At 50.6% G+C, this 27,435-nt stretch overlaps 3 protein-coding genes and 1 pseudogene across 3 annotated transcripts; 2 read left to right on the top strand and 2 right to left on the bottom strand.

Annotated features, from left to right (window-relative positions):
• Positions 1 to 2,535: 2,535 nt before the first annotated feature.
• Positions 2,536 to 3,975, top strand: LOC120366797 (keratin, type II cytoskeletal 8 pseudogene; annotated as a pseudogene).
• A 4,000-nt stretch (positions 3,976 to 7,975) lies between these two features.
• LOC120366796 (small ribosomal subunit protein uS10-like) lies at positions 7,976 to 8,496 on the bottom strand. The gene has a single exon (XM_039476034.2). It carries the CDS (start codon positions 8,388 to 8,390, stop codon positions 8,031 to 8,033), a length of 360 nt encoding a protein of 119 aa, XP_039331968.1. The 5' UTR covers positions 8,391 to 8,496; the 3' UTR covers positions 7,976 to 8,030.
• Positions 8,497 to 20,493: 11,997 nt separating this feature from the next.
• SHBG (sex hormone binding globulin) lies at positions 20,494 to 23,776 on the bottom strand. Its single transcript, XM_003929176.4, has 8 exons — positions 23,598 to 23,776; positions 23,371 to 23,462; positions 23,006 to 23,195; positions 22,515 to 22,676; positions 22,130 to 22,289; positions 21,863 to 21,999; positions 20,918 to 21,125; positions 20,494 to 20,669 (listed from the first exon to the last, which is right to left on the bottom strand). Exons 1-8 carry the CDS (start codon positions 23,766 to 23,768, stop codon positions 20,521 to 20,523), a joined length of 1,269 nt encoding a protein of 422 aa, XP_003929225.1. The 5' UTR covers positions 23,769 to 23,776; the 3' UTR covers positions 20,494 to 20,520.
• A 2,028-nt stretch (positions 23,777 to 25,804) lies between these two features.
• SAT2 (spermidine/spermine N1-acetyltransferase family member 2) lies at positions 25,805 to 27,435 on the top strand. The gene is made up of 6 exons (XM_003929181.4): positions 25,805 to 26,073; positions 26,215 to 26,266; positions 26,404 to 26,487; positions 26,618 to 26,719; positions 26,870 to 26,910; positions 27,055 to 27,435. The coding sequence occupies exons 1-6, from the start codon at positions 26,008 to 26,010 to the stop codon at positions 27,220 to 27,222; spliced, it is 513 nt and encodes a 170-aa protein (XP_003929230.1). The 5' UTR covers positions 25,805 to 26,007; the 3' UTR covers positions 27,223 to 27,435.

Below are 27,435 nucleotides of genomic sequence, written 5' to 3'. Positions count from 1 at the left end.
TCAACATGGTGAAACCCTGTCTCTACTAAAAATACAAAAAATTAGCTGGGCATGGTGGTGCGTGCCTGTAATCCCAGCTACTCAGGAGGCTGAGGCAGGAGAATTGCCTGAACCCAGGAGGCGGAGGTTGCGGTGAGCCGAGATAGCGCCACTGCACTCCAGCCTGGGTAACAAGAGCGAAACTCCGTCTCAAAAAAAAAAAAACTACAAAAATTAGCCAGGTGTGCACCTGTAATCCCAGCTACTCAGGAGGTTGAGGCAGAAGAATTGCTTGAACCTGGGAGGCGGAGGTTGTAGTGAGCCAAGATCGTGCCATTGCACTCCAACCTGGGTGACACAGTGAGACACCATCTCGAGAAAAAAAAAAAAAAAAGTTTGGGCACGGTGGCTCACACCTGTCATCCCAGCACTTTGGGAGGCCAAGGCAGGCAGATCACCTGAGGTCAGGAGTTTGAGACCAGCTGAACCAACATGGAGAAACTCCGTTTCTACCAAAAATACAAAATTAGCCAGGCATGCTTCTGCATGCCTGTAAGCCCAGCTACTTGGGAGGCTGAGGCAGGAGAATTGCTTGAACCTGGGAGGTAGAGGTTGCGGTGAGCCGAGATTGCGCAATTGCACTCACTGAGCAACAAGAGTGAAATTCCATCTAAAAAAAAAAAAAAAAAAAAGCCGGGCACGGTGGCTCAAGCCTGTAATCCCAGCACTTTGGGAGGCTGAGGTGGGTGGATCACGAGGTCAAGAGATCGAGACCATCCTGGTCAACATAGTGAAACCCCGTCTCTACTAAAAATACAAAAAATTAGCTGGGCATGGTGGCACGTGCCTGTAATCCCAGCTACTCAGGAGGCTGAGGCAGGAGAATTGCCTGAACCCAGAAGGCGGAGGTTGCAGTGAGCCGAGATCGCGCCATTGCACTCCAGCCTGGGTAACAAGAGCGAAACTCCGTCTCAAAAAAAAAAAAAAAAAAAAAATTATCTCCACGTCTTTTAATTTTTCTTCAAATCTTGCCAATTTTCCTTGGAGAGGTTTTTCTTCTCCTTTCAACTGTCACCTTAAATCCTTAGCCCAAGTTCACAACACCTCACATCCAAACCGTCAGCCACGTCCTCAAACCCACTCCTTCCAGTCCAAGGCCAACTTCATGAAGTGAGACCTGCACAGTCACACAAGGCCCTTGCTCATTGTTTTGTTTAAAACTGTCGATTTTTGGCTGGGCGCGGTGGCTCACGCCTGTAATCCCAGCACTTTGGGAGGCCAAGGCGGGTGGATCACGAGATCAAGAAGTCGAGACCATCCTGGTCAACATGGTGAAACCCCGTCTCTACTAAAAATGCAAAAAAATTAGCTGGGCATGGTGGCGTGTGCCTGTAATCCCAGCTACTTGGGAGGCTGAGGCAGGAGAATTGCCTGAATCCAGGAGGCAGAGGTTGCGGTGAGCCGAGATCGCGCCATTGCACTCCAGCCTGGGTAACAAGAGCGAAACTCCATCTCAAAAAAAAAAAAAAAAAAAAAAACTGTTGATTTTTTTTTAACCCCCAAACATTCTTGGAGCTTAATGCCATCGGTGACTTGAAATTTTCCTACTCCTATCTTTGAATATGTGCTTTGTACGTGACATCCAGTGGAGGACGGGTGCATGTGTGTGAGCAGAGAAGATATGTAATATGCTGTCCCATTCAGACAGTGTTGCAGATGCACCATGAGCACAGAATTCTGGGGGACCTACAAATGTGTGGGAGTTCAGCCAGACTCCAAATGAGTACAAGGTAAGCATGTTATATCTACAACTGAATACGTGGGGAGGCTGAGCGCAGCTGGTTGCTAAGATGGGTGTGAACATGGAAAGGCTCTTTCTGCAAGGAACCTCAAAAACAGTGGCTCACGCTTGTAATCCCAGCACTTTGAGAGACCCAGGAGGGAGGAGATCCTTTGAGCCCAAGAGTTCAAGACAAGTCTTGGCAATATGGCCAGACCACATCTCTATGAAAAATTTCTTTAAAAATTAGGCTAGGGCCGGGTGCGGTGGCTCAAGCCTGTAATCCCAGCACTTTGGGAGGCCGAGGCGGGTGGATCACGAAGTCAAGTGATCAAGACCATCCTGGTCAACATGGTGAAACCGCATCTCTACTAAAAATACAAAAACAAATTAGCTGGGCATGGTGGCACGTGCCTGTAATCCCAGCTACTTGGGAGGCTGAGGCAGGAGAATTGCCTGAACCCAGGAGGCGGAGGTTGCGGTGAGCCGAGATCGTGCCATTGCACTCCGGCCTGGGTAACAAGAGCGAAACTCCGTCTCAAAAAAAAAAAAAAAAAAAAATTAGGCTGAGCGTGGTGGCTCATGCCTGTAATCCAAGCACTTTGGAGGCCAAGACGGGTGGATCACCTGAGGTTGGGAGTTCAAGATCAGCCTGACCAACATGGTGAAACCCGTCTTTAAAAAAAAAAAAAAAAAAAAATTGAAGAAGCAGTTTCTCCGCTCCTTCTGGAATCTCTCCCTGGTTCAGCCCTCCTGCCTCAACTCCTGCCTCCACCATGTCCATCAAGGTGACCCAGAAATCCTACAGGGTGTCCACCTCTGGCCCCAGGGCCTTCAGCAGCCGCTCCTTCACTAGTGGGTCCAGTGCCTGCTCGAGCTCCTCGAGCTTCTCCCGAGTAAGCAGCACTGGCTTCCACGGTGGCCTGGGTGCAGGCTATGCTGGCGCCAGCGGCATAGGCATGGGAGGCATCACCGCCGTCAACATCAACCAGAGCCTGCTGAACCCCATTAAGCTGGATGTGGACCCCAACATCCAGGCCGTGCGTACCCAGGAGAAGGAGCAGATCAAGACCCTCAACAACAAGTTTGCTTCCTTCATCGACAAGGTGCGGTTCCTGGCGCAGCAGAACAAGATGCTAGAGACCAAGTGGAGTCTCCTGCAGCAGCAGAAAACGGCTAGGAGCAACATGGACAACATGTTTGAGAGCTACATCAACAACCTGAGGATGCAGCTGGAGACTCTGGGCCAGGAGAAGCTGAAGCTGGAGGCGGAGCTTGGCAGCATGCAGGGGCTGGTGGAAGACTTCAAGAACAAATATGAGGAAGAGATCAATAAGCGTACAGAGATGGAGAATGAATTTGTCCTCATCAAGAAGGATGTGGATGAAGCTGACATGAACAAGGTAGAGCTGGAGTCCCGCCTGGAAGGACTGACTGACGAGATCAGCTTCCTCAGGCAGCTGTATGAAGAGGAGATCCGGGAGCTGCAGCCCCAGATCTCCGACACGTCTGCGGTGCTGTCCCTGGACAACAGCCGCTCCCTGGACGTGGACAGCATCATCGCTGAGGTCAAGGCGCAGTACGAGGAGATCGCCAATGGCAGCCGGGCTGAGGCGGAGAGCGTATACCAGACCAAGTATGAGGAGCGGCAGACGCTGGCTGGGAAGCACAGGGATGACCTGCGGCGTACGAAGACAGATCTCCGAGATGAACCGGAACATCAGCCGGCTCCAGGCTGAGATCGAGGGCCTCAAAGGCCAGAGGGCTTCCCTGGAGGTCGCCATTTTAGATGCTGAGCATCGTGGGGAGCAGGTGCTCAAGGATGCTCGTGCCAGGAGGAAGCTCTGCAGCAGGCCAGGCAGGACATGGCACGGCAGCTGCGTGACTACCAGGAGCTGATGAATGTCAAACTGGCCCTGGACATCGAGATCGCCACCTACCGCAAGCTACTGGAGGGCGAGGAGAGCCGGCTGGAGTCCGGGATGCAGAGCATGAGTATCCACACGAAGACCACCAGCGCCTATGCAAGTGGTCTGAGCTCTGCCTATGGGGGCCTCACAAGCCCCGGCCTCAGCTACAGCCTGGGCTCCAGCTTTGGCTCTGGCGGGGGCTCCACCTTCAGCTGCACCAGCTCCATCAAGGCTGTGGTTGTGAAGATGATTGAGACCCGCGATGGGAGGCTGGTATCCGAGTCCTCTGACGTCCTGCCCAGGTGAACAGCTGCAACAGCCCCTCCCAGCCTGCCCCTCCTGAGGCTGCCCCAGAGCCTGGGAGGGAGGCTGCAGTGCAGGGGAGCACAGGGAACAGGAGACCCACTCGACGCTCAGCCCTAGCCCTCAGCCCACCCGCGGGGAGTTTACTGCCTGGGGACTCCCCCTTGCCCATGCCGCCAACTGCAAAACAATTCAATTGGCTTTTTTTTTTTTTTTTTTTTTTTTTTTTTTTTTTTTGTCCAAAATAAAATCTCAGCTAGCTTGGAAAAAAAAAAAAAAATTAGCCAGGCACCGGGCGCAGTGGCTGTAGCCTGTAATCCTAGTACTTTGAGAGGCTGAGGTGGGTGGAGCATGAGGTCAAGAGATCAAGACCGGCTGGGCACAGTGGCTCTAGCCTGTAATCCCAGCACTTTGGGAGGCCGAGGCGGGTGGATTACGAGGTCAAGAGATCGAGACCATCCTGGTCAACATGGTGAAACCCCGTCTCTACTAAAAATACAAAACAGTAGCTGGGCATGGTGGCACGTGCCTGTAATCCCAGCTTCTCAGGAGGCTGAGGCAGGAGAATTGCCTGAACCCAGGAGGCAGAGGTTGCGGTGAGCCGAGATTGCGCCATTGCACTCCAGCCTGGGTAACAAGAGCGAAACTCCGTCTCAAAAAAAAAAAAAAAAAAAAAAAATTAGCTGGGTGTGGTGGTGTGTGCCTGTAGTCCCAGCTACTCGGGAGGCTGAGGCAGGAGAATCTCTTGAATCCAGGAGGCAAACGTTGCAATGAGCTGAGAGTGCACCACTGTACTCCAGCCTGGTGAAGAATAAGACTCCGTCTCAAAAAAAAAAAAAAAAAACTTAGCCAAGCATAGTGGCACACACCTCTAGTCCCAGCTACTTAGGAGGCTGATCTGGGAAGATTGGATAGCTATGATCTTGCCACTGCACCCCAGCATAGGTGATAGAATGAAAGACTCTTTTTTTTTTTTTTTTACTTTTTTTTTTTTTAGAGACGGGGTTTCACCATGTTGGCAAGGATGGTCTTGATCTCTTGACCTTGTGATCCGCTGTCCTCAGCCTCCCAAAGTGCAGGGATTACAGGCCTGAGCCACCATGCCTGGCTTGAGACTATCTCAAAAAAAAGAAAAAGAAAAAGAAAAAGAATGAATAAGTGGGAGTGCTGACAGCTGAGAGACCACACTCTCCACTGAGAGCAGAACTTGGCTTTGAACACAGAAAGCAAGCAATGGCATTTTAGGAGGCATGGATGATCACGACATCTTATGAGATCTTTTCTTAGTCATGTCACTTCCCTGTTTGGACCACTTAGCCTGGCAACAATGACATGAAGGAAAGGGAAGGCTGAGGCAACCCATGGCTCTTTTTCAGTCCATCCTTCTTTTTTTTTTTTTTTTTTTTTTGAGATGGAGTTTCGCTCTTGTTACCCAGGCTAAGTGCAATGGCACAATCTCGGCTCACTGCAACCTCTGCCTCCTCAGTTCAAGCAATTCTCCTACCTCAGCCTCCCAGGTAGCTGGGACTACAGGCGTGCACCACCATGACCAGCTAATTTTTGTATTTTTAGTAGAGACAGGGGTTTAACCTTGTTGACCAGGATGGTCTCGATCTCTTGACCTCGTGATCCACCCGCCTCGGCCTCCCAAAGTGCTGGGATTATAGGTGTGAGCCACCACACCCGGCCGTCCTTCCTTCTTTATCAGGAAGCTGAAGGTAGAAAAATATTAGGCTGGGCTCACACCTGTAATCCTAGCACTTTGTGAGACCAAGATGGGAGAATTGCTTGAGGCCAGAAGTCTGAGACCAGTCTGGTCAAAATCAAGATCACCATTTTTTTTTTTTTTTTTTTTTTTTTTTTTTTTTTTTTTTTGAGACGGAGTTTCACTCTTGTTACCCAGGCTGGAGTGCAATGGCGCGATCTCGGCTCACCGCAACCTCCGCCTCCTGGGTTCAGGCAATTCTCCTGCCTCAGCCTCCTGAGTAGCTGGGATTACAGGCACACGCCACCATGCCCAGCTAGTTTTTTTGTATTTTTAGTAGAGACGGGGTTTCACCACGTTGACCAGGATGGTCTCGATCTGTTGACCTCATGATCCACCCGTCTCGGCCTCCCAAAGTGCTGGGATTACAGGCGTGAGCCACCGCGCCCGGCTTTTTTTTTTTTTTTTTTTTTTGAGATGGGAGTTTTGCTCTTGTTGCCCAAGCTAGAGTACAATGGCACAATCTCGGCTCACTGCAATCTCCGCCTCCTGTGTTCAAGAGATTCTCCTGCCTCAGCCTCCCAAGTAGCTGGGATTACAGGCTCTTACCACCATGCCCCACTCATTTTTTGTATTTTTAGTAGAGACAGGGTTTCATCATGTTAGCCAGGCTGGCCTTGAACTCCTGACCACAGGTGATCCGCCTGCCTGGGCCTCCCAAAGTGCTGGGATTACAAGCGTGAGCCTCCACTGCTGGCCTGAAAATGTTTATTTTAAACATCTTTTCGTTTTTTGAGACAGGGTCTCAGTCTGTCACCCAGGCTGGAGTGCAACGGAATGAACTCGGCTTACTGCAACTTCTGCCTCCCAGGCTCAAGCAATTCTCAAGCCTCAGCCTCCTGAGTAGCTAATCTTACAGGCACCTGCCACCACACCCAGCTAATTTTTGTATTTTTGGTAGAGATGAGGTTTTGCCATGCTCGCCAGGCTCAAACTCCTGGCCTCAAGTGATCCTCTCGCCTCAGCCTCCCAAAGTGCTGGTATTACAGGTGTGAGCCACCTCGACTGGCCTGTTTTAAACATTTAAACATTAAACAGCAAAGAAAAAAATACCATGAGAAAGCCAGGTGTGGTGATATGTGCCTGTAACCCCAGCTACTTGGAGGCTGAGACTGGAAGATCATTCAGTGGACTCTTGCTGGGTGCAGTGGCTCACACCAGTAATGTCGGCACTTTGGGAGGCTGATGTGGGCGGATCACTTGAGTCTAGGAGTTTGAGACCAGGCTGGCCAACACGGCAAAACCCTATCTCTAGTAAAAATACAAAAATTAGCCTGGCATGGTGGCAAGTACCTGTAATCCCAGCTACTCAGGAGACTGAGGCAGAAGAATTGCTTGAATCCGGGAAGCAGAGGTTGCAGTGAGCCAAAATCATGTTACTGTATTCTAGTCTGGGCAACATAGCAAGACCCTGTCTCTAAAACAAAAACCATCAGAAGCTGATGAAAGGAAAATAGCTGAGGCTGGGTGTGGTTGCTCATGCTTGTAATCCCAGCACTTTGAGAGGCCGAGGCATGTGGATTATTTGAGGTCAGGAATTCAAAACCAGCCTGACCAACATGGGGAAATCCCATCTCTGCAAAAAAATACAAAAATTAGCCGGGAGTGGTGGTAGTCCCAGTTACTTGGGAGGCTGAGGGAGGAATCGCTTGAACCCGGGAGGTGGAGGCTGCAGTGAACCAAGATCATGCCACTGCGTACTAGCCTAGGTGACAGAGTGAGAGTTTGTCTAAAAAAAAAAAAAAAAAAAAAGAGAGGTTCATATTTTAGTGCCTCTAATGGCACTTTTTTCCCTACTTTTTGAACAAGGGGCCCGGCATGTCCCTTTTGCACTGGGTCCTGACAGCTATGCAGCTGGTCCTGCTTCAGTCTATTCTGCGGCAGAGTCGGGACTAATTTTCTCGAAATACAGCTTTAATTAGGCCACTCCTCAGCTGAAAGTTCTTCAGTGGCTTCCTATTACCCTGCAGGATAGAGTCCTGATTCTTCAGTCTAAACTGCAGAGCACTCCACAATCTACACCCATTCTGTGTCCTCAACCTCCTTTCATACTAGTCCACGTCTAGTCCTCTGCTAGACCCGAGCCAGCCACTCCTGGGGTAGACTGTGCTTACCTCTGATTTCACACCTCTGTGCATTTCATTCCTTTGTCTGGGAAGACTGCCTACCCTTTCAGAGGCCAGCCCCAACTCCCATTCATTCATTTGATGCATACTTTTATTTATATATATATATATATTTATTTATTTATTTATTTTTAACAACTGGTAATCAATTTATTAAAATAACTGACTTAAGCATCTGCAATGGTGACTTCCACCTCAACTCCTGGCTCAATACTGATGGAAGTAATCTGCTTAACAATCTCAGAAGGACTGTGGAGGTCAATGAGTCGCTTGTGGATTCTCATCTGGAAACGATCCCATGTTTCAGAACCTTCACCACAAGGTGTTTTTCTTGTAGTGATTCTCAAAGTCTTCGTCGGCATTCGAACCGGTCCTTTCACTTTCAGATTCTTCTCCTTTGCTCCTCTGATCAAGTCAGCACACACCTTCTCCAGCGACTTCACGTTGCGGCTGGTTAGAGTGATTCGAATCCGGTGAATCGCCACCTCCGGCTCCACGGGTGTTTTTCCGGTATCCTTAAAAGCCATGGCTGCTGCGCGGCTTCCTGACCGACTTGTTCCTCGGCAAGAGCGAACAGCGGTGAGTCAGGAGCAGGAGCTCGCGGACTACGGATCCACAACAGCTACGACCCCGGCTTCCTCAAAGAGCTTATTTATTTATTTTTGAGATGGAGTTTCGCTCTTGTTGCCCTGCCTGGAGTACAATGGTGGGATCTCGGCTCACTGCAACCTCCACCTCCCAGGTTCAAGCAATTCTCCTGCCTCAGCCTCCCCAGTACCTGGGATTACAGGTGCCCACCACCGTGCCTGACTAATTTTTGCATTTTTAGTAGAAACGAGGTTTTTTTTTTTGTTTTTTGTTTTTTGTTTTTAAGACCAGGTTTCACCATATTGGTCAGGATGGTCTTGAACTCCCAACCTCAGGTGATCCGCCTGCCTTAGCCTCCAAAGTGCTTGGATTACAGGTGTGAGCCACCACACCCGGCCGAAACAAGGTTTTGTCATTTTGGTCAGGCTGGTCTTGAACTCCTCATTTCAGGTGATCCACCCACCTTGTTCTCCCAAAGTGCTGGGATTGTAAGCATGGGCCACTGCGACCAGCCCATTTAATGCATATCTAATGAGCATTTGCTTAGAGCCAGGTGCTACTACTATTCTGGTCCCTGTGTTCCTGGGTCTCTCACTCTAGTAGACAATAAACAGAAGCAAACAAATATGATAATGTTAATATTATTATTATTATGTTTTGAGACAGAGTCTTGTTCTGTCACCCAGGCTGGAGTACAGTGGTGCAACTGTGACTTACTGCAGCCTTGAACTCCTGGGAGGGAAATGACTGTTCATGTAAGGACTTAAATGCCCAAAAGGAGGTATAAGAAGAGGTAAGGGAAGAGATTTCCAGGAAGAAGGAAGTGAAAGTGCAAAGGCTGGACTTCAATGAGCAAAGGCAAGATGGATACAGCAAGAGTTTCAAGAGCTAGGCAGGGGCCAAACCATAAAGTCCTTGTAGGCCTAAAGGAGTGGTTAGATATTTTCACCTTCATATCTCATCTAGTGGATGTGGTTTGGATTTTAATCCAGCCACCATGAAAACAATTCTGTAGGCTGGACGTGGTGGCTCATGCCTGTAATCTAAGCACTTTGGAGGCTAAGGTGGGCAGATCATCTGAGGCCGGGAGTTCAAGACCAGCCTGATCAACATAGTGAAACCCCGTCTTATAAAAAAAAATTTTTTTTAATAATAATAATAAAAAATAATAAAATTCGGCCGGGCGCGGTGGCTCAAGCCTGTAATCCCAGCACTTTGGGAGGCCGAGGCGGGTGGATCACGAGGTCGAGAGATCGAGACCATCCTGGTCAACATGGTGAAACCCTGTCTCTACTAAAAGTGCAAAAAATTAGCTGGGCATGGTGGCACGTGCCTGTAATCCCAGCTACTCAGGAGGCTGAGGCAGGAGAATTGCCTGAGCCCAGGAGGCGGAGGTTGCGGTGAGCCGAGATCGCGCCATTGCACTCCAGCCTGGGCAACAAGGGCGAAACTCTGTCTCAAAAAAAAAATAATAATAATAATAATAATAATAATAAAATTCTTTTTTTTTTTTTTTTTTGAGATGGAGTTTCGCTCTTGTTACCCAGGCTGGAATGCAATGGCGCAATCTCAGCTCACCACAACTTCTGCCTCCTGGGTTCAAGCAATTCTCCTGCCTCAGCCTCCTGAGTAGCTGGGATTACAGGCACGTGCCACCATGCCCAGCTAATTTTCTGTATTTTTAGTAGAGACAGGGTTTCACCATGTTGACCAGGATGGTCTCGATCGCTCGACCTCGTAATCCACCCGCCTCGGCCTCCCAAAGTGCTAGGATTACAGGCTTGAGCCACCGTGCCCGGCCTTAAATAATAAATTTTAAAAAAGAAAACCACGCCGGGCGCGGTGGCTCAAGCCTGTAATCCCAGCACTTTGGGAGGCCGAGGCGGGTGGATCACGAGGTCAAGAGATCGAGACCATCCCGGTCAACATAGTGAAACCCCGTCTCTACTAAAAATACAAAAAATTAGCTGGGCATGGTGGCACGTGCCTGTAATCCCAGCTACTCAGGAGGCTGAGGCAGGAGAATTGCCTGAACCCAGGAGGCGGAGGTTGCGATGAGCCGAGATCGCGCCATTGCACTCCAGCCTGGGTAACAAGAGCAAAACTCTGTCTCAAAAAAAAAAAAAAAAAAAAAAAAAGAAAACCACTCTGTAGTTTCAGGGAGAGTGAAATGATTACATTTAATGAAAATGGGCTGGGCGAGGGGGCTCACGCCTATAATCCCAGCACTTTGGGAGCCCCAGACAGGCAGATCACTTGAGGTCAGATTCAAGACTAGCCTGGCCAACATGGTAAAACCCCATCTCTACTAAAAACACAAGAATTACCACGCCTGTAATTCTAGCCCTTTGGGAGACCTGGGCAAGTGGATCACCTGAGATGAGGAGTTCCAGACCAGCCTGGCCAACATGGTGAAACCCTGTCTCTACTAAAAATACAAAACTAGCTGGGCGACCAGGTGTGGTGGCTCACACCTTTAATCCCAGCACTTTGATAGGCCGAGGCGGGTGGATCAGGAGGTCAGGAGTTCAAGACCAGCCTGGCCAACATAGTGAAACCCTGTCTCTACTAAAAAAAAACACTTCCTGTGGTTTTATGTAATCATGTCACTCTCCTTCCTGAAGGAGAAGGTGGTGGTGGTACGTGCCTGTAATCGCAGCTACTTGGGATGCTGAGGCAAGAGAATCGCTTGTACCTGGGAGGCAGAGGTTGCAGTGAGCCAAAATCATGCCATTGCACTCCAGCTTAGGCAAGAGGAAAACTCAGTCTCAAAAAAAAAAAAAAAAGAAAGAAAAGAAAACTCTCATGTGTGTTTTATCTCTTCAACTAGACTCTAAGCGCTCCAAGCTCTTTGAGAACAGGCCTTTGTCTTAGACTATTTATACTTTCTTCAAACTCAGGAAACCCGTAGAGCTACCAAAGATAGTGTCTGGCTGCTGAATTGGGCATGAACATGGAAAGGCTCCTTCTGCAAGGAACTTCAGAAGCAACTTGCTCTTTCCTTCCTCAGGTAAGAAGCATTGAAGTGGTCCAGGCTCCATTTGGAAAGATGAGACCTGGTCCGCATCTTCAAGACATAAAGCTTAGCAAACACAGCCAAGGGTGGCCTCCGAATTCCTGGCTCAGTCTCTGCCGTATATCCCATGCTCGCTTGGAAATAAAAAAATAAGTCTCTTCTGTGCACCGTAGGGGGGTTAGGATGAGATACCTATTGCTCCCTTCCTTGCTGTCTTCTCCTGCAGGTTGGGAGGAGGGAACGGATGAGAGTGGAGGGGGCTCTGCATTGAGTGCAACACTGGTGTTTTGAGGGAACCAAGCTGAGAAAGGGAGATCTGAAAAACCTGGGCAGAAAAGAGCCATTAAAAACCTCCAGCATTCTCCTGGAACCCACCTTTCCCACCAGCATCTCCAGAAAGGAACCAGGGCATGAGAGCCCCCATACCCCCTCTCCCATATCCAGATTATCCTGAGTCTGTACCCGTTGTTCTCCTTCCCCTCAGTCCATGCAATTGCAGGGACTTAGCTGTCTGGGTTCCCAAGAAAATGGGTGTTTGCAGAGACAAGAACAAGGAAAGAGGAGAGCTCTGAAATGCAGATATCGGGGGAGGGACAATGGAAAAGTTCTGTTTAATGGGGGCAGAGTCTCAGTTTTACAAAGATGAAAAGGGTTCTGGAAATGGATGGTGGTGATGGTTGTACAACATAGTGAATGGAGTAATGCCACTGAAATGTACACTTAAAATGGTTACGATCAGCCGGGTGCAGTGGCTCACACCTGTAATCCCAACACTTTGGGAGGCCAACCAAGGTGGGCAGATCACAAGGTCAGGAGTTCGAGACCAACCTTACCAACATGGTGAAACCCTGACTCTACTAAAAATACAAAAAAAGGTGGGCTGGGTGTGGTGGTGTATGCCTGTAATCCAGCTACTCAGAAGGCTAAGGCAAGAGAATTGCTAGAACCCAGGAGGCAGAGGTTGCAGTGAGCCAAGATCGTGCCACTGCACTCCAGCCAGCCTGGGCGACAGAGCAAGACTCCTTCTTATATTGAAAAAAAAAAAAAAAAAAAAAAGCTGGGCGCGGTGGCTCAAGCCTGTAATCCCAGCACTATGGGAGGCCGAGGCGGGTGGATCATGAGGTCAAGAGATCGAGACCAGGCCGGGCGTGGTGGCTCAAGCCTGTAATCCCAGCACTTTGGGAGGCCGAGGCGGGTGGATCACAAGGTCGAGAGATCGAGACCAACCTGGTCAACATGGTGAAACCCCGTCTCTACTAAAAATACAAAAAAATTAGCTGGGCATGGTGGCGCGTGCCTATAATCCCAGCTACTCAGGAGGCTGAGGCAGGAGAATTGCCTGAACCCAGGAGGCGGAGGTTGTGGTCAGCCGAGATCGCGCCATTGCACTCCAGCCTGGGTAACAAGAGCGAAACTCCGTCTCAAAAAAAAAAAAAAAAAAAAAAGAGATCGAGACCGTCCTGGTCAACAAGGTGAAACCCCGTCTCTACTAAAAATACAAAAAATTAGCCGGGCGCGGTGGCTCAAGCCTGTAATCCCAGCACTTTGGGAGGCCGAGGCGGGTGGATCACGAGGTCGAGAGTTCGAGACCATCCTGGTCAACATGGTGAAACCCCGTCTCTACTAAAAATACAAAAAATCAGCTGGGCATGGTGGCGTGTGCCTGTAATCCCAGCTACTCAGGAGGCTGAGGCAGGAGAATTGCCTGAACCCAGGAGGCCGAGGTTGCGGTGAGCCGAGATCGCGCCATTGCACTCCAGCCTGGGTAACAAGAGCGAAACTCCGTCTCAAAAAAATAAAAAAATTAAAAAAATTAAAAAAAAATAAATAAAAGCAAACAAAGAGTTCAGATGGTAAATGTTATGTTGTGTATATTTTACCACATTTGAAAGAAGGAAGGAAGGAAAGGAAAGAAATAAAAAGAAAATAAGAGAAGAAACCTGGAACGGTGGCTCATGCCTGTAATCCCAGCACTTTGGGAGGCTGAGGCGGAAAGATTCCTTGAGGCCAAGAGTTGAGTTTGGGATCAGCCTGAGTAACATAGTAAGACTGTATCTCTACAAAAAAATTAAAAATATGTTTGGTGGGCCAGGCGCGGTGGCTTTGGGAGGGTGAGGATGGCAGATCATGAGTTTGGGAGATCAAGATCATCCTGGCTAACATGATGAACCAGAGTTCAGGAGTTTGAGACCAGCCTGACCAACATGGCGAAACCCCGTCTCTACTAAAAATACAAAATATAGCTGGACGTGGTGGTGGGTGCCTATAATCCCAGCTACTCAGGAGGCTGAGGCAGGAGATTTGCTTGAACCCAGGAGGCGGAGGTTGCAGTGAGCTGAGATTGTGCCATTGCACTCCAGCCTGAGGAACAAGAGTGAAACTCCATCTCAAGAAAGAAAGAGAGAGAGAGAGAGAGAGAAGAAGAAGCAGAAGAAGGAGGAGGAGGAGGAGGAGGAGGAGGAGGAGCAAGGAAGGGAGGGAGGGAGGAAGGAAAGAGAGAAAGAAAGAAAGCAAGCCATGCGGTGGCTCACTGCTGTAATCCCAGCACTTTGGGAGGCTAAGGTGGGTGGATCACTTAAGACCAGAAGTTCGGGACCAGCCTGGCCAACGTGGTGAAACCCCAGCTCACTAAACATTCAGTAAATTAGTCAGGCATTGTGGTGCATACCTGTAATCCCAGCAACTCAGGAAACTGAGGCAGGAGACTCGCTTGAACCCCGGAGGTTGCAGTGAGCTAAAATCGCACCACTGCACCCCAGCCTGGGCGACAGAGACAGAACAAGAACCTGTCTCAAAAAAAGAAGAAGAAGAAGAAGAGATTAGAAGAGAAAGTTTATTGACTGACCAGATCAAGCTCCAGCTCCTCAGCAGGGCACACAAGGCCACATAGCCCAAGGAGCCCCCCCATCTGCCCTCACTCCATCTCAGACCATTCATGGTTCAGCCGCTTCACATGCCCTCTGATCTTTCATACCCAGCAGCGCAGACTAATATGTCAAGAACTATGTGTGAGATTAATAAGAACAACATTTATCATCTATCTTGAGAAATATCTCTCTCTTTTTTTTTTTTTTTTTTTTTTGAGACGGAGTTTCACTCTTGTTACCCAGGCTGGAGTGCAATGGCGCGATCTCGGCGGCTCACCGCAACCTCCGCCTCCTGGGTTCAGGCAATTCTCCTGCCTCAGCCTCCTGAGTAGCTGGGATTACAGGCATGCGCCACCATGCCCAGCTAATTTTTTGTATTTTTAGTAGAGACGGGGTTTCACCATGTTGACCAGGATGGTCTCAATCTCTTGACCTCATGATCCACCCGCCTCGGCCTCCCAAAGTGCTGGGATTACAGGCTTGAGCCACCGCGCCCAGCCTATCTCTCTTATATATTAAGCACTTTCTGTATGCCAAACACGATGCTACACATTTTACCTACATGATTTCATCAGATCTTCATAGCAACCTTCTAGATAGAGAAACCCGTTTTGTAGCTGGGGAAACAGTGTTGCAGAGGTTTTGTCATGCTCACCTTCACACATCTAACAACTCATTTCTTTTGTTTTTCCACGCTTGTAATTTTTTTGTTCCGGAGTTTTGCTCTATTGCCCAGGCTGGAGTGCAGTGGCACGATCTCAGCTCACTGCAACCTCTGCCTCCCGGGTTCAAGCAGTTCTCCTGCCTCAGCCTCCCCAGTAGCTAGGATTACAGAAGCCTGCCACCACACCCAGCTAATTTTCGTATTTTTAGTAGAGATGGAGTTTCTCCATACTGGCCAGGCTGGTCTTGAACTCCTGACTTTTTTTTTTTTTTTTTTTGAGACGGAGTTTCACTCTTTTTACCCAGGCTGGAGTGCAATGGCGCGATCTCGGCTCACCGCAACCTCCGCCTCCTGGGTTCAGGCAATTCTCCTGCCTCAGCCTCCCGAGTAGCTGGGATGACAGGCACGCGCCACCATGCCCAGCTAATTTTTTTTTGTATTTTTAGTAGAGATAGGGTTTCACCATGTTGACCAGGATGGTCTCGATCTCTTGACCTTGTGATCCACCCGCCTCGGCCTCCCAAAGTGCTGGGATTACAGGCTTGAGCCACCGTGCCCGGCTTGAACTCCTGATTTAAGATGATCTGCCCACCTTGGCCTCCCAAAGTTCTGGGATTGCAGGCATGAGCTGCCGCACCTGGCCATAACTCATTTCTTTGATGGTCCTTGGTAGAACTAGTAACCAGGTTCCTTGGCATCTCAGATACCAAGGAGTATCTGAGATGCTAAAGCATTTCACATGTCTATCTCCCTCAAAACTCTGGTTCTGGCCTGGCATGGTGGTTCATGCCTGTAACCCCAGCACTTTGGGAGGCCGAGGTGGGCGGATCACCTGAAGTTGGGAGTTGAAAACTAGCCTAGCCAATGTGGTGAAACCCCGTCTCTACTAAAATTACAAAAATTAGCTGGGTGTTTTGGTGCATGCCTGTAATCCCAGCTACTCCAGAGGCTGAGGCTGAGGCTGGAGAACCACTTGAACCCAGGAAGTGGAGGTTGCAGAGAGCCAAGATCACGTCATTGTATTCCAGCCTTGGGGACAGAGCAAGACTGTCTCAAAAGAAAAAAAAAAAAAAAAAGACTCTGGTTCTCTAGGGCCAGTACCAAGTTTTATTCATCCTTAGAGTCCCTGTGGTGGACTACCTAACACAGTGTTTGGCCTACTGGCAGCAGCCAATACGTGTTAATTGAAAGAAAGTTGGTGGGGGTGGGGCAGCAGGGAGGGAGAGAAAGAGAGGCAGTGGTGGGGTGGAGTGAGTGGGTAGATCAGGCCCAGAGGCTTCAGGGTGTGCTGCCAAGCTCTGGAAAGTTTTTTGGGGAGTGTGGGGAAGGCAGGGGACACTGGGCAGGCATCGTAGGTGCCCTTGGTGGGGGCCTGGCAAGGTCGGTGTCAAAGCAAAGTCAGTCTTAATGAGAGAGTGTAGACAGCTCTGGATGGTAATCAGGAATCTTGGAATCTGGGGCAGGCTGGGGAAAGAGAGGTTGGGGGCACAGTGTCCTGGAGAGGGTGGGGTGAAGGGAGGAGAGAAAAGCCAGCTCCCAGCTCCGGGGAGATTCCAGGGACAAAAGGTCAGGATGTTGGCACTCAGAACAACTCCCTTGGTGGGTGCCCAGGTGCATCCGGGCTCTTTGACCCCCCTCCCTGCTGGCTCGCACTCCACAGGCCTCCACAGGATGATTCTTTTCATTATTCAGGTCTCTGCTCAAGTGACTTCCCTGACTACCCAGCTAATGTTGCCCCTCCCTTCCCTCTCCTATTATATTACAGGATTTTATTTCCTTTATTGCTCTAACCACTATCTGAAATAACCCTGCTTATTTGTTTTCTTGTTTGTGTCTGCTTCCCCTCTACTATATTATAAGTTCCATCAGGGCAGGGACGGTGTTCGTCCTTTTCATCAATGCATCCTCAGTATCTAGAACGGTGCCTGGTACCTAGCAGGTGCTCATGTGGCCTCAGTTAACCCTGACCATTGTCAAGAGGCCAGAGAAGTTAGGCCGGGTGCGGTGGCTCAAGCCTGTAATCCCAGCACTTTGGGAGGCCGAGGCGGGTGGATCACGAGGTCGAGAGATCGAGACCATCCTGGTCAACAAGGTGAAACCCCGTCTCTACTAAAAATACAAAAAGTTAGCTGGGCATGGTGGTGCGTGCCTGTAATCCCAGCTACTTAGGAGGCTGAGGCAGGAGAATTGCCTGAGCCCAGGAGGCGGAGGTTGCGGTGAGCCGAGATCGCGCCATTGCACTCCAGCCTGGGTAACAAGAGCGAAACTCCGTCTCAAAAAAAAAAAAAAGGCCAGAGAAACCCTTGCTGGGCATGGTGGCTCACGCCTGTGATTCCAGCACTTTGGGAGGCTGAGGCGGGCAGGTTACCTGAGGTCGGGAGTTGAAGACCAGCCTGATGAACATGGAGAAACCCTGTCGCTACTAAAAGTACAAAAATTAGCCGGGTGTGGTGGCACATGCCTGTAACCCCAGCTACTAGGGTGGCTGAGGCAGAGAATCGCTTGAACCCAGGAGGTAGAGGTTGCCATGAGCCGAGATCGTACTATTGCACTCCATACTGGGCAACAAGAGCAAAACTCCGTCTCAGATAAATAAATAAATAAATAACAATTAAAAAAAAATTGAATGCCCTCTCATGCTAAAGACTCCTCTACAAACACTGCTGGCTAGGTAGAGGCAGGTGTAGATTCTCAGAGGATCTATAGGGTCAAGATCAGGAGAGGTACGAGGCAGGGCTTGGGATTTGTGTCTTCCACCCTAGAGACTCCCCAGGACCTCCTTACTCTGGGTCATTTAGGTCTTGGCTGATCCCTGTAGAAGGGGACAGCAGCTCCAATGAGTGACTCACCCTGCTGCCTGTGTTACTGGTGAAAAGATCCTTGTAAGAAACTAGGAGGCTTGGCTGGGTGTGGTGGCTTATGCTTGTAATCCCAGCACTTTGGGAGGACTAGGCGAGCAGATCACCTGAGGTCAGGAGTTCATATCAGCCTGACCAGTATGGTGAAACCCTATCTCTACTAAAGATGCAAAAATTAACCGGGCATGGGCGCCTGTAATCCAGCTACTTTGGAGGCTGAGGCAGGAGAATCGCTTGAACTCAGGAGGCGGAGGTTGCAGTGAGCCAAGATCCTGCCGCTGCACTCCAGCCTGAGTGACGGAGCAAGATTCCATCAAAAAAAAAAAAAAAAAAAAAGAGGCTGGGCATGGTGGCTCACACCTGTAGTCCCAGCAGCACTTTGGGAGGCAGAAGTGGACAGATCACCAGGTCAAGAGATCAAGACCATCCAGGACAACATAGTGAAACCTCGTCTCTACTAAAAATACAAAAATTAGCTGGGTGTGCTGGTGCATACCTGTAGTCCGAGCTACTTGGGAGGCTGAGGCAGAAGAATCACTTGAACCCGGGAGGCAGAGGTTGCAGTGAGCCGAGATCACACCACTGCACTCCAGCCTGGGCAACAAAGTGAGACTGGGTCTCAAAACAAAAACAACAAAAGAAACTAGGAGACTCGGACATTGGGATTCTCATGGAGTCCAGAGATGAGGGATGCTTTAACCTAATAGTTCTTTTTAAATTTTATTTATTTATTTTTTTTATTTTCTTTTGAGACCGAATCTCACTTTGTCGCCCAGGTTGGAATGCAGTGGCACGATCTTGGCTCACTGAAACCTCCGCCTCCAGAGTTCAAGTGATTCTCCTGCCTCAGCCTCTAGAGCAGCTGGGTTTATAGGCCTCCACCACCACACCCAGCTAATTTTTGTATTTTTAGTAGAGACGGGGTTTCACTATGTTGGCAAGGCTGGTCTCAAACTCCTGACTTCAGGTGATCCCCGCTCTTCCGCCTCCCAAAGTGCCGGGATTGTAGATGTGAGCCACTGCGCCTGCCCAACCTAATGGTTCTTGGGAGGAATGAGGATGGAGGGCTTGAGCCCCAGGGCTTCTTAGTAGGCTGGGAGCTTTGGGCTAGAATACAAGGCTTCTTAAGAGGGCTGAAGACTGGGAGCTGGGGGCTAGGGGATAGAGGCTTGGGCACAAGGGTTCCCCAGGGAGAGATGCTGGGGCACCAGCATTCTCCAGAGGTCTGTGGTTGAGAGCTGGGTCACCACATTCTTTGAGGGCAGAGATATTCCCAAATCTGTCTGTTTTTCCCAGCTGGGACCAGCACAAACCAGTTCTTGCTTAATAGAGTAGAGACGAATTCTTCTGGGAATGCAGCAAGTGGACCGAGACCAGGAGAAAGAGAGGGGGGCCTTTCTCCTGCTGCTCTCCTCCCTTTATCTTTATCCCTGTCTCCACCCCTTTTTCCAGAACCCCTGCCCACATCTCCCTGTGACCCTCGCACGCCCCCTGCTGCTCCTTCCTTGGGAGCAGGACCAAGGACCAGATGACTGAGATGACACAATCCCATCTCTTCCCTTCCTCCTGATCTCTCTGGACCAGCCACAGAGGCAGGAAACTGGAGTCTCAAAGGGAGTAGATTCTGAGGAATGAGGTGGGTCCTGACTTCCAGAAACTGACCCATATCTGGGGTGTGTCTGTCTGTGGGGGTTGTTGCTGGGATCTCAGCCTAAGAAGTCCTCATTTTCAGCAAGGCATGGTGGCTCACTGCTGTAATCCCAACCCTTTGGGAGGCTGAGGCAGGAGGATCACCTGAGGTCAGGAGTTCAAGACCAGCCTGGCCAATATGATGAAACCCCGTCTCTACTAAAAATACAAAAAAGGCCGGGCGTGGTGGCTCACGCCTATAATCCCAGCACTTTGGGAGGCCGAGGCGGGTGGATCACGAGGTCGAGAGATCGAGACCATCCTGGTCAACACGGTGAAACCCCGTCTCTACTAAAAATACAAAAATTAGCTGGGCATGATGGCGCGCACCTGTAGTCCCAGCTACTCGGGAGACTGAGGCAGGAAAATTGCTTGAACTCAGGAGGCGGAGGTTGCGGTGAGCCGAGATCGTGCCATTGCACTCCAGCCTGGGTAACAAGAGCGAAACTCCGTCTCAAAACAAAACAAAACAAAACAAAACAAAACAAAACAAAACAAATAAACAAAAAAAATACAAAAAAATTAGCCTGGCATGGTGGCAGGCAACTATAATCCCAGCAACTCAAGAGGCTGAGGCAGAGAATTGCTTCAACCCAGGAGGCAGAGGTTGCAGTGAGCTGAGATTTCGCCACTGCACTCCAGCCTGGGGGACAGAGCAAGACTCTGTCTCAAGAAAAAATTAATAATAATACAAAATATTAGCCGGGTGTGGTGGTTTGCACCTGTAATCCCAGCCACTCAGGAGGTTGAGGCAGGAGAATCGCTTGAACCGAGAGGCGGAGGTTGCAGTGAGCCGAGATCATGCCATTGCACTCCAGCCCGGGCAATAAGAGGGAAACTCCGTCTCAAAAAAAAAAAAAAAAAAAAGATAACTCAATACTTGGCACAGTGCTTGGTACATTGCTAGTACACAGTGAATATTTGTTGAATAAATGAATAGTAAGTAACTTTCAAAGGGGTTTCTTAGGTGGAACTTTAATGGGAAGCATCAGTGCCGTTGCCTGGGTTCTGGGGGCAGCTGTGAGTCCAGATGTCATGGCTTCTGTTCAGGGCTCGGTCCACATCCAGCCTCTGACCTTGTGCCCAAAGGCCATTCAGGCAAAAAGAAGTGGAAGAGTCCTCTCCTAGAGGAAGGTAGTGCAGAGGTGGCATTAGAGCATTAAGGTGGATCGCATCCAGAATCTTCTCCCCACTTTTCCACTCCTCCAACCTGAGTTTGCAAAAGCACTACCTCCCACTGCCCCCATATCTTCTTCTTGAATAGGGAGGGCCTATTCTTCCCTCCCAGAGTTTGTTTCCCCTCAAAATGCGCCCCCTCCCTTGAGCTGTTTCCAATGGTGTGCTAATGAACTTGAACATCATTCTCTCTTACCTGGTAAAGCTCCCAGGAAGAGACGCCCTTGAGGCTGGTCCCAGAGGTTAAGGAGGGAAGCCAGGCCTGAAGGAGGCAGGGCAAGGACCTCCATCTTCAGCCCTTGGCTCAAGATCACCCTGGACATACTCAGCTTCAGCTGAAGAGGGAGTCCTAAGACCAGGGGCAGATCCAGCCCTGGCCCCGACGCAGAAGACAGAACCACCTTCTGCAGAGTGTGTGGGAAAGAGATGGTAGTGAGGGATGGAAGAATGAGCCTGGCCTACTGCCGCGGCCTCACCCCTAGCTGCCTTCATTCTGCCTCTTCAATATGCCTCCACCTACTGGCCATTCTCACCACTTAAATCCTGCCCAATTTTTTTTTTTTGGCTTTACCCTTTTTAAAACCACACTCACCCCAAGTAAATAGAGGGTCTAAGTCAACTGTTTGCTTGCTGTGAGCAGCTTCAAGATACGTCCCTGACCCCACCGCCCACCTGAGTGCCATCCATAAATCTTATTTTTATTTTTATCTTTTTAAGACAGAGTCTCACTGTGGCCCAGGTCAGAATGCAGTGGCACCATCATAGCTCACTGCAGCCTCAAACTCCCGGGCTCCAGTGAACCTCCTACCTCAGCCTCCTAAGTAGCTAGGGCAACAGACACATGCCACCATGCCTCGCTAATTTTTTTTTTTGAGACAGAAGTCTCTGCTATGTTGCTCAGGTTGGTCACAAACTCCTGGCCTCAAATGATCCTCTGGTCTTGGCCTCCAGGACTTTGGGATTACAGGCATGCACCATCATGCCTAGCTAATTGTTGATTAAAAAAAACAATTTTGGAGAGCCAGGGTCTCTCTATGTTCCTGGGCTGGAAGTCTTCCTACTACGACATTTTGGACTGCTCTCTTCCCTCATTGCTCCAGGCTCCACTGAATCCAGGCAGCGCCCCATTCTCCCCCTTTACTTGATCTTGGAGGTAGAGACTGAGCAAAGATGGGTTCTCCAGTGTCCCAAGGCCAAGGAGGTGGCCTGAGCCTGCTGCCTGCTCAAGTCCCAGATCCAAAGAGAAGGCCCAGGGCTCTGCATGAGGCTGGGGAATGTCTGTGGGGAGAAATGATTATCCTGAGGCCTCGAAGCTACGACTTCAAGGAGGAAAGGGGTCAGTGGTGGAGGAAGACAGAGGCAGGCCGAGCTGGCCAAGGTGGGGAAAATAGGCTCCAAGGAAATCTACCTCGGAGATTGAATTCTGCATGAGTCCCCGGTGGGAGAAATATCCCAGGATTCGATTCTACATCACAGCTTCGGAGGCTAGTCGGGGCAGATGCTGAGATCTCGGCCTGTTTGTCCAGCCAGGAATCCCGGCGCAGGCAGCCATCCAGGGCAGGAATGAGCTAGAGTGTGATGGAGGTAAGATATGGGGATGTAGAAATCAGCTCATTGGAGCCCCAGTTCCAGCCTCCCCGCCTCAGTTTACTCCCCTCTGAGCATCTGGCCTCCCTCTTGCAGCTCTCAACCCATCCCCTCTCCCTAAAAGCATGGACTTTGATTCCCACGGCCACCCACTCAGCATGCTTTATCAAGACTTGGCTAGGGTTCCACCCCTGTGATGTAGTTACCGGCAACCGAAGGTTGGAAGAGGGGAAGAGCAGCCCCCCAACCGCAATCTTCATGGTAGGATGGTCTTTGCTGGCCAGGGGCCCAGAGACCTGTCTCAGGCACAGCACCTCCTCTCCATCCACCCTCAGCAGCACAGAGTCCCCATCAATCTTGACTTCCACCTGCAGGAAGGTGGGAAGCAGAATCAGAGGCCCCTGGGATCTGTCTCTGCCACCTTCCTGGGAGGCAGCCTCGTACTATAGTGGAAAGAACACACCTTAAAGACTCAGCTGGCATCCTTGGCCTTGGCTTACTAAGGTCATATCACTTACCTAATGACTGAGCCTTAGAATTCCTATCAGATGAGATGGGACCAAGAATAGCTACTCTATGGGTATTCATGCGGATTAAATGAGATGACAGTGGTAAAGGGATGCCCAGTAACTTGGTTTCGTTTCTTTTCCTCAGACCAGCTCCAGACATCCCTCCCCTGGGACCAGAGCTAGCTTACCTGGTGCCATTTCCCATCATCCAGCCGTGGTCCAGCACCCACCGTAAGCTGGGCCCAGGGATTGTGCAGTTGGATCTCAGGCCTGCCATCCCGAAGTCCCAGCATAAACCAGTCATCCTTAGGGTTGGTATCCCCATAAAAAATCACTCCCTCTGGGTCCCAGGTTCGAATCTCAAAGGAGGAGGAGGATCTGGAAGGATGCAGAAGGAAAGACCGTGTATGTCATGTGCTCTTTGAGAGCCAGTGTGGGTTTGGGGGAGGTGTTGTTCACAGATAAAGAAGGAAAGGAAGACAGGGAAAGAGAAGAGCTGATGGAGAGAGGGCAGAGCCAGAGGACTGGGTCAAGGACTAGGCCAACCCCATACTTTGTAATCTTGGTGAGGTCAAAGGTCATGACAGCAACAGGTTCGTGTCCTGGGCCATTGCTGAGGTGGACACCTGGAGAGTCCTGGGTTCTCTATCAGAAAGAGAAAATACGCAAGGCTGAGTAAGGACTTTTCAGAGACAGACAGAGGGAGAGGCACTGCTACAGGGCCAGAGGAGAAGAGAAGGGAAGATGGCATGAGCTGAGTCCCCTGTCCCGCTCCTGCACCTGGGTGGGGAGAATAGGTCTCAGGGCCCATCCCTGGTGAGTGGCAAGCAGTAGTAGCAACAGCAGCAGGCGCGAGGTGGCCAGTGGGCCTCTGCTCTCCATAGTCAGCCGCTGTCCACTCGGGGCTCGGACAACTCTTGGGAGAATGTGTAGAGGCAGGCAGACTTGCATGTGGGCGGCGGAGGGTTAAAGGTTGCCCCCGGGGAGGGGGGGCAGGGTAAAGGAAACAGGGGCACTGACCCTTGACCCCTGCCCAGGGACCAAGTCACAAGACACAGCTGCCAACCCTCTGGGGATCAATGAGGTGAATGACAGAGTCCCTCCACTACCATCCTCCACTGCCGAGAAAGTTTATGAGCTGGGAGAGGATACTCCATCCCCACCTCTCTTCCTCCTTTAGCGTCTGATCTAAGTCCTCCAAGCTTTCCGTCCATCTGGGGAGGCTGCATTCACAGGCATGAGGTCTAGAAACAGTCCTGCCCTTTGTGCCAAGTAGCAACCTGTATCAGGGCTAGAAATGAGACATGGAATCCTAAATTTCTAGCTGGGTGAACTTGGGCAAGTCACTTCATCTCTGGGCTTCGGTGACCTTGTCTGTAAAATGAGGAAAATAATAGTTTATGGGGTAACTATGAGAGAGCGTTCATTGAGATAATGCAGGCACAGTGCCTGGCATCTGGTCAAAACTCCTCCCCAGTCTTTTCCCAGGCCTCTGAGACCTGTCTCCCAAGAAGGTATTGTTGTGTGTATGATTCAGTGAATATTAAGAAGGAACCCACCCCTGCCTCCCAGTGATCCTACCTACCTATTTATTGCAGAGCCTAACAGTCTAGCGGTAGAAATTCATCACCCACCCCCTGACCCATTTTTATTTTAGACAGAGTCTTGCTCTGTCACCCAGGCTGGAGGAGAGTGGCATGATCTCAGCTCACTGCCGCCCTTGCCTCTTGAATTCAAGAGATCCTCCTGTCAGCCTCCTGAGTAGCTGGAACTACAGGTGCACGCACCACCATGCCCACCTAATTTTTTGTTTGTTTGTTTGTTTGTTTTTTAGTAGAGACGGGGATTTCACCATGTTGGTGGGATTACAGATGCCCGCCACCATGCCTGGCTAATTTTTGTATTTTTAGTAGAGACAGGGTTTCACAATGTTGGTCAGGCTGGTGTCTAACTCCTGACCTCGAGTGATCTGCCTGCCTCTGCCTCCCAAAGTGCTGAAATTACAGTCAGGAACCACCGTGCCCAACCCCTGACTCATTTTAAAATGCAAATGTCAGATCAGTTGCGGTAGCTCACATCTGTAGTCCCAGCACTTCGGGAGGCGGAGTTGGTCAGATGAGGTCAGGAGTTCCAGACCCGCCTGACCAACATGAGGAAACTCTACTTCCGTTGCAGTGAGCCGAGATGGTGCCATTGCACTCCAGCCTGGATGACAGAGACTCTGTCTCAAAAAAAAAAAAAAAAAAAAAAATCCATCTCCATAAATAAATAAATAAAACATTTTTATAAGTGCAAATATCCCCCCTGAGAGAAGTAACACTTCAAGCTACTCAAGAACTGCAGAAAACAGCTTTCAGAGCTGGGCTTACCCAGGATCTGGGCGGGTGAGTGGGCCCGAGGCTAAAGCAGATAATCACTGTATACGTCAATGTATTTTTTATTTTTTTGGGATGGAGTCTCGCTCTGTCCACCCAGGCTGGAGTGCAGTGGCCCGATCCTGGCTCGCTGCAATCTCCGCCTCCCAGTTTCAAGCGATTCTCCTGCCTCAACCTCTCGAGTAGCTGGGATTACAAGCACACGCCGCCATGCCCGGCTAATTTTTTGTATTTTTTAGTAGAGACGGGGTTTCACCGTGTTCTCAGGCTGGTCTCAAACTCCTGAGCTCAAGTAATCCACCCGTCCCGGCCTCCCAAATTGCTAGGATTACAAGCGTGAGCCACCACGCCCGGCCTCCGCTCGTCAATTTAAAAAGCACTGCGGGGAACCTTTGAACTGTGGGATGTCTCGATGAAGGCTGGGACACCCATACAACCGCTAGAAAGCCGCCGCACTCCAACCTTGACCCCTACCCAGGGCCCAGTCACAAGACCCAGCGGCCGGGGGGTGGGACGGGGAGGCGGGGCTGCGCCTGTTCTCCAAGCTTATTGGCTGATGGGTGTGCGCCCTGCGGCGGCGGACTTCGAGGGGGCGGGGCTTTGCCCGGCAGTGGGGACAGCCTCGCCCGCCCACTCTCTCCGCCCCGACCGCGAGTGAATCACAGCTCCATTTCCTAGACCGCTGCGGCCCCGCCGCCCTCGCCACCCACCCCACTTTCCCAGGCTCTTCGGGATCCAAGCTTGCAGGCCCTTTAAGGGGTCTAGTTGCCCTTTGCGGGGTCCTGGGACTTTGGCCCCGGCCAGTGGGGATCGGGATGGCTTCTGTGCGGATCCGAGAGGCCAAGGAGGGAGACTGTGGAGATATCCTGAGGCTGATTCGGGTGAAGACTGCGGGCCGGAAACCGGGGGGTCAGAGTGGCGCGGCCAGAGCGGGGGGCAGGGGGAGGGGCGTGCCTTGGGACCCTGCTCGGGGAGCAGCGGGGCTCTCCTGCCCTAATCTAGCCTCTGTACCCACGCCTTAGGAACTAGCCGAGTTCGAAAAACTCTTGGATCAGGTGAAGATCAGTGAAGAAGGTGGGGGGCTCAACGCCCAGGTTCTGGCGGAGGCTGGGGCGGAAGTGAGGAATGAGTTCCCCAGGCGGCAGCTCCGGGCTGGGCATACACCCAGGTCCTGTTTCTCTGTCTCTTTGTCATAACTCCAATCTCGGCAGCCCTGAGAGCAGATGGCTTTGGAGAGAATCCTTTCTATCACTGTTTGGTAGCAGAGATTCTTCCAGCGCCCGGGGAGCCACGGGGTAAGAGCACCTGACCTTAGAGATCCCCCTCTCGAGTCGGCCTCAGAGGTCTCCCCGCAGGCTCTCAGAGGCCTTTTCTGTCTCTCCCCACCCGCTCCCAGAGGCCTTACTCCTCTTTTCTCTCTCTCAGGGCCCTGCGTGGTGGGCTATGGGCTATACTACTTCATCTACAGCACATGGAAGGGACGCAACATTTATCTGGAAGATGTCTACGTGATGCCAGAATATCGGGGTACTGGGCAGAAGCTGAGGCTGGGGTGGGAACAAAGGACCCCACAGACCCCACCCATCATCTCCTGTCCCCGCATCCCAGGGGATGTCCTTTTCTGATCCCCTTCAGCTCAAACAATAGTTCTTTTTTGCCTCTTTCTCTCCACAACAGGTCAAGGGATTGGTTCCAAAATAATCAAAAAGGTGGCTGAGGTGAGGAGAGGGATGGGGTGATCAGCGAGGACCTCAAGAAGCAAGGGTATATGGGGGCGGGGGGCGGGGCCGGGTTGAATGAGGGAGTGAGAAAGCCTTTTCCTTTTTTGACCCCAGGAAAGTCAGTGATGTCTGATCCCACAGGTGGCCCTGGATAAGGGCTGCTCCCAGTTCCGTCTGGCTGTCCTGAACTGGAACCAGAAGGCCATAGACTTGTACAAGGCCCTAGGAGCCCAAGATCTGACGGAAGCTGAGGGCTGGCACTCCTTCCGCTTTGAAAGAGAGGCAATGAGAAAGTTGGTAGGAAAATGACGCCATCCCTAGGGGGTGTCTCTTTTGAGTTTCTCCTTCCCCACCCCACCAGCTCAAGCACTCTTCAGAGACTATTTCCACAGACACTGATGTTGAGGCCTCCCTGGAGGAAGGAGGGTTAGGGGTGCCTATCCTCAAGTAGAGGAATAGCAAAATTGAGGGAGAGACCTTTCTTCCTTGTTGAGGGTGAAAAATAAATAAGAATTACATGTC

This window comes from Saimiri boliviensis, chromosome 17 (genome assembly GCF_048565385.1).
Source record: "Saimiri boliviensis isolate mSaiBol1 chromosome 17, mSaiBol1.pri, whole genome shotgun sequence".
Classification (NCBI taxonomy): Eukaryota; Metazoa; Chordata; class Mammalia; order Primates; family Cebidae; genus Saimiri; species Saimiri boliviensis.
The sequence above is the reverse complement of the archived record's forward strand: the minus strand, read 5'-3'. Positions and strand labels throughout refer to the sequence as shown.